The 6,596-nt window shown below is 46.0% G+C and overlaps 1 protein-coding gene across 1 annotated transcript; it reads left to right on the top strand.

Moving 5' to 3' along the window:
• The first annotated feature begins 4,205 nt into the window (after positions 1 to 4,205).
• On the top strand, positions 4,206 to 6,382 carry LOC134881682 (uncharacterized). The gene is made up of 2 exons (XM_063909197.1): positions 4,206 to 4,316; positions 4,395 to 6,382. The coding sequence occupies exon 2, from the start codon at positions 4,481 to 4,483 to the stop codon at positions 6,380 to 6,382; it is 1,902 nt and encodes a 633-aa protein (XP_063765267.1). The 5' UTR covers positions 4,206 to 4,316; positions 4,395 to 4,480.
• The last annotated feature ends 214 nt before the right edge of the window (positions 6,383 to 6,596 follow it).

Here is a 6,596-nt window from a genome sequence, read left to right as displayed (position 1 = left end):
TCGCGATTAGCATAGATTAGCAAGTCAGCTAACAATAAAGTGTAACTTGGTGCATCCAACCAACAGTTAAGATTGCAGGCTTGACAACTAACATATACACACTTATATGCACACACTCACCATTAGATGCACGCACACCATCAAAGTAACAGAAATTAGTGACTTAAATAATGAGAGCTACAACTATATAGGACCAAGAGATAGGTGGCCAATTAACTGCCTGACCAAATCACACTGAACAATATAAGAAATAAACAGATTTGAACACAAACAGATGGGCTTTTGTACAGACGCCCCCCAATCTGTTAAACAGATTTGCTTCTAAAAGTCCTTCTGTCCATGGTCGTCTGGAAATGCACGGTCTGTGCTCCGACAACAGTGTACAGTGCTGCCTTAATGGACCATATTTCTCTCTCCCAAGAGCCGCCAAAGTGGGGAGCACTTGGCGGGTTGTACTGGAAAGCAATCTGTGTAGTCAGCTTCTCCTTCAGAGCTGGTTGGAGGGCCTGAAAGGCTTCCTTTAGCTCGTTGTCGCCACCCCTGAAATTGGTTCCTCTTTCACAGAGAATCTCGTGTGGCTTTCCTCTCCTGGACACGAAACGACGGAGTGACATGAGGAAAGAGTCAGAGTCGATGCTTGCTAGTAGATCTATGTAGTCTGCTTTGGTGGTAAGGTACTTGTACAAGATGTCCCAGCACTTTTCATTGCGCCTCCCCACTCTGATTTGAAAAGGACCAAAACAGTCTATTCCGGTTGAGTAGAATGCCGGCTTGTAGAGCCTCAGACTAGAGGGGGGCAAATCGGCCATCCTTGCGATGTCAGGTTTTTCCGCGCCACTTGCAACATTTAGGGCAACTGTGTTGGAACTTGCAAATTGCCTGCCTGCCTCTCAAGATCCAAAAGCGCCACCGGATCTCTGCAAATACTCTCTCCGGGCCAGGATGGTGCAGATCTGGGTCGTAGCGCTTAATGATCAGCTTTGTGACTGGATGGGAAGGATCAAGCACAATTGGGTGCTGTACTTCTTGGATGAGCTGAGTGTGGGTGTTGAGCTCAGGGCCTATTGTGGCTAGCTTACTGTTCGATGGGACAGGATTTCCAGATTGCAGCTGTGGCATGTCATCTGGGAAGCTTTCAATCTGGGCTTGTCGAAGATTATCCAGCTCAGCCTTCTTTAAGTCATCTGCTGACAAACTATCCATTTCCGAAGCCGCTCCTTGAAGTGAGCGGGCTACAGCTTCAAGGAGTTCCTGGAATGTGCTGTATTGACTGATGTCAAGTTGGGGTGGACCACTGTCAACAGTTGTGGCGCCGCAAAAGGTTTGTCTCCGCATCTCCTCTGGGACATCTGCGGTAGTTCCGGAAGGCTGCGCGGGCCAAGAAGTCTCTGGCTGCCAAAGGTAGTAACCAACGGGTACATTCTGCCAGCTGTGACGAGTCTTCCTCCTTGTGATATCATCAGCTGGATTTCTCTGTGAGTCGACATGGCGCCAGGTTTCAGCATCAATTCCTGAATCTCAGCAATCCTAGTGCCCACGAAGAGTTTGTACATGCAGGATTCAGAACGCAGCCAGGCAAGTACTGTCGTTGAATCGGTCCAGTAGGTGTAGCAGTGGATATTCAGGGTCAAGTCTCTCTTCAGAACTGACGCCAGTTGAGCACCTGTTAAGGCAGCAGCAAGCTCCAGTCGGGGAATAGATAGTTGCCGTTTGGGGGCCACTCTTGATCGGGCTGCAATGAAGGTGACTTGGGTGTGTCCACCGTCATCCTGGGTGCGAAGATATGCTACAGAGCCATATGCCTTTTCAGACGCATCGTAGAAGACGTGGATGCTCTGATCGCAGGTAGTGAGATCCAGTTCTCCGGTGGTGTAGCATCTGGGCAGTGTAATTCAGGACAGCTGCGGGAGTTCCTCCACCCAGGAAAACCATACTTGCAGGAGATCATGGGGTAAGTCTGGGTCATCACATTCCCGTTTACGATCCCAGAGTCTCTGAACCAAGATCTTGGCCTTAGTGGTAAAGGGCACAATGAAGCCAAGTTGGTCGTACTGCTTGGCGAAGATCCTGTAAATGCTTTGCAGAGCTGCCAACATACACGATTTTGGCGTAGCAGATACGATTTCCAGGCCCTAATTACGCCGCTACGCTTGACTTGAATATCCTACGCATTACCCAACAAATCGAAAAATGAATCGTGTAGCTGGCAGCCTCGTGCCTGTGTTGACATCCAACCAGCCCTAAAGCTCACATATAAGCCGTTTTATGATTCGTCCCTTGCGTTGACAAAGAGCCAATAGGATCGGCTGTACTTCTTTTTTGTAATACCCTCACTACTGTTACCAGGATGCTATGCTGTTTTGGCTCCCGCTGTTGATGAAGAATTCTATTCATGTAGACCAGTGCCGTGCGGTGAGCTCGTAGCTGGCTTTCAGAGTCAGATATGTGAAAAATATGTGAAGTCAATAGAGTTTATTAAAACATAATTCAATTGGCAGCTTGCACATTGACTACTTGAAATACAATGAGTTAAATCGGGGAAACTATAACATCAGCTCGATAACTAGCTATCATTACATGCGAATTGAACGCTTCCATTTAAATCGTTTAGGTTATTTAAGTCTCTTGAGCTAGCTAGAATAGCAACTAGATAACTATAGCAACCAAAAAACACAACTTTAGCTGCACAGTTTAATTTCTCAAACTCAGCTCACCAATACATAAAAAAAAAGATCGTTGGGTTCAAAGTGATCACAACGTTGTTGTATGATGTTAAATGGATGACAGACATTAAACAATCCCCTCGGAAACACTCGGATATCAATGTAATCTTGGCTAATAATTAAACGTACTGGTGGCTTTCCATTCGTCTGCATTTGCATTGTTGTATTTTGTGGCAGATTCATCGGGGTAAATCATTATGGTTACATACTCAGTATGATATATATATGTAACAGTATTACTGTTACATATATATATCGGGGTAAAATCCATCAAGCATCTTTGTAACACAGCAGGGAGGCATTATACAGGAGGGAATATTTCCTCACTTGCATCTTTGTTACAGAGCAGGGAGGCATTATACAGGAGGTGCTAATTTCTCACTAGCTCCGCTTTGTGAGGGATTGCTCAATCTGACGTGAGGCGCCGCTCTTTGCCTTACCCCGCTTGTCTCCTCTGCTCAGGTCACGAGCAAATTCAGCTATTTTGGTTATAAAATTATTTAAGATCATTGGAATCATACAAAAATTACATTTATAGCACAGATAAGTAGAACATATTAATATCTGGGTTTTTTTCATTATATAATTTAACATATGTGTTGTGTTTTTATTATCTTAATTTCTAATGGACCAATGATAATTCGTGAATACACTATGCCCGCGAAATCGCGGAGCGAGCTGTCAGTTGAAGTCTATCACAAATGGATGGTGAACGTACTTGTCCTCCGCTGAAAAAGCGGCGAATTTCTGAACAGCGCTTCAAGCTAGAATATAACGCAGAATGGCCGACCATCACCCGGTCGAAGCTGGACGACTTCCACGCTTACTGTATGTTGTGTAAGACAGATTTTAGCGTGAGGCATGGGGGCCGACACAACGTTGAAAAGCACATCAGGACTGCTAAACACACGTCATACAAGGCGGCAGTGGAAGCTACAAGGCCCATCGCGGGCTTCTTTACGGTTGACAGTGACACCAGTGTCATAAATGCCGAAGTGCTCGCTGTGGACTTTCTGGTGGAACACAACATCCCGATCGCGGTGGCCGACCACATCGGGCCACTGGTGAAAAAGATGTTTCCGGACTCGAAAATCGCTGGTAAGGCTCAAATGACAAATAGCCTCAATTCATCTCAAGCATTCATAGGCATAGATTTATATCTGTATACTGTCACAATACACTCTACAATCTGTACAGACTATATAAAACAGTTACAGTACTGCCCTGGTTGATAATCTGATTTAAATCTTGCAAATTAATCATTGCTAATTTATAGCCTACTGATACTGTATCATTCTAATAAACATTTTTCATTTTATGTAAAGGTGAAAAAAAATAGCCTAGGCCAATTTACTCTACAGAGGATTAATATCATGATTGTAATTCTGCAATTCTGTGTAATCTAGAGTATAATCATGATAATACAATGCAATATTTTTGTGATTGCAATTGCAGGAAAGTATGGGTCTGGTTGCACAAAGAGCAGCGCCATTGTTGGAGCTCTTGCCAAGGAGGATGCGTCTGTGATCACGGAGGCAATGAGGACAGCTCCATACTCCCTAGCCACGGATGGGAGCACTGACTATGGAGACTGTAAGCTGTATCCTCTTGTTGTGAAGTACTTTGATCGAGGACTTGGGCATGTTCTGACAGTACTCCTATCTTTGCCAGAGTGTCATGAGGCATCTACTGGGCAGAACATATTCAAACTCATTGACAATGAACTTGAGAAACGTAGCATATCCTGGGACAACTGCATGAGTTTTGGGGCAGATAATGCCATGGTGATGCAGGGACTCAAAGCTGGCACGGCAGGCTACATCAACAAAAAAAACAGTGCAGTATATGTGCTGGGATGCCCGTGCCATCTAATTCATCTAGCTGCAGAAAAAGCTGCTGCTCAGCTTCCAGTGTCCATTGAAGAGCTGCTGGTGGACATATACTTCTACCTAGACAAATCCAGCAAGAGGAAACAGGGACTGAAGAAATTTCAGGATCTGTGTGGAGTGGAAATGAGAAAGATTGTTAAACATGTAAGTACGAGGTGGCTCTCTTTAGATAAATGCATCGCCAGGTTGTTGCAGCAGTGGCCTGCATTGCTGCAATACTTTGAGTCAGAACAGTCTGGGCACAGCAGCAAGGACAAGACCACGCAGAGCAGCAGCAAGGACAAGACCACGCAGAGCAGCAGCAAGGACAAGTCCACCCACAGTGTTAGCAAGGACACATCAACCCACAGTAGCGGCAGCAAGGACAATTCTCAGTTTGATTTGGCAGGCTATCTCTTTCGCCAACAAAACCTAGCCAAATTCTGTCAGGGAAAGAAAACACCAGCAGCTGCAACCACACAGCCCAAGACTGCAACGGCAAAGCCCAACACATCTAGCGCTGCACCCACTCGGCCCAAGACATCTAGCACTGCACCCACTCAGCCCAAGACATCTAGCGCTGCACACACTCAGCCCAAGACATCTACCACTACACCCACTCAGCCCAAAACATCTAGCACTGCACCCACTCAGCCCAAGACATCTAGCACTGCACCCACTCAGCCCAAGACATCTAGCACTGCACCCACTCAGCCCAAGACATCTAGCGCTGCACACACTCAGCCCAAGACATCTACCACTACACCCACTCAGCCCAAAACATCTAGCACTGCACCCACTCAGCCCAAGACATCTAGCACTGCACCCACTCAGCCCAATACATCTACCACTACACCCACTCAGCCCAAGACAGGGGCACAACAGAGAGTGCAGAGGGCATGTCAACATCTGCAGGACCCAACATTCCATCTTTACTGCTACTTTCTAAGTGCGGTCCTGCCGATATTTGATGAGGCCAACACTCTGCTGCAGCTAGACAAACCCTGCATACAAATACTACACAGGACTTTGACCACACAGCTGAAGAATCTCTTGAACCGATTTGTGAAGCCTCAGGTGATCAATGCAGCTGCTAAGGTTCACCAGGTACCATTCAGGGAGCCAAGCAACCAGAAGAGCAATGAGACCTTGTTCATTGGGCAAAACACCAGAGACTTCATAAGAGATCACCCTGAGCTTGAGGAGCTGCAGCTTGCCCAGGTCTTCAGCGCTGTGCGGGCATTCTACATGAAGGCTGTTGAGTACATGGTGAAGAAGTTTCCCTATGATGACCCAGTGATAAGGAATGCTTCTGTGGCTGACATGTCTGCACGGGACAGTGCAGACTTCAATTCTGTGAGGTACTTCACAGGCAGATTCCCCTGCTTGAAGATGAGTGCTGAGGAGATGGACAAGCTTGAGGGTCAATTCATGACCTACCAAACCGATGCTCTGCCAGAAAGCATCACCAGCTGTGACAGACCAGACACACAGTGGCACCTGATGAGTCAGCTGAAGGATGGAAATGGCCATCTCAAGTACCCTTTACTCTGCAAGGTAATGCTGGCTATCCTCTGCATCTTCCATTCCAATGCAGACTGCGAACACATCTTCAGTCTTGTCACAAAAAACAGAACGGAGTTCAGACCTAGTATGGGAATGGAGACCCTGAGTAACCTCATTACCCACAAACAATTCATGGTGGCAAAGGGGTCTGTCTGCTACAAGCAGGCGTACTCCAAGACAACTCTTGCCAAGGCCAAGTCAGCAACCTATGACCATCTAAAGTGAGAGGTTGATGAGATGGTCATGTCACAGCCAAAGGTTCCCTTGAGTTGAACTCTGTTCTAAAAAAAGGCTGTGTAAAGGTTTTTCATGTGTTATTGTTCAGTATTGTTTCATGATGAATTCTGTTCGGTTAATAAAAATATTTTTTTGTGTATGTTGGTGTTTAATTGTGTGCAACAGTACAGGGAAAAGGAGAAATTATACACGAAAAACATAT

The sequence above is a fragment of the Eleginops maclovinus genome, chromosome 19, assembly GCF_036324505.1.
Source record: "Eleginops maclovinus isolate JMC-PN-2008 ecotype Puerto Natales chromosome 19, JC_Emac_rtc_rv5, whole genome shotgun sequence".
In the NCBI taxonomy this organism is placed as follows: Eukaryota; Metazoa; Chordata; class Actinopteri; order Perciformes; family Eleginopidae; genus Eleginops; species Eleginops maclovinus.
Note: the sequence above shows the minus strand (reverse complement) of the source record. Positions and strands in the feature narration are given on the sequence as shown.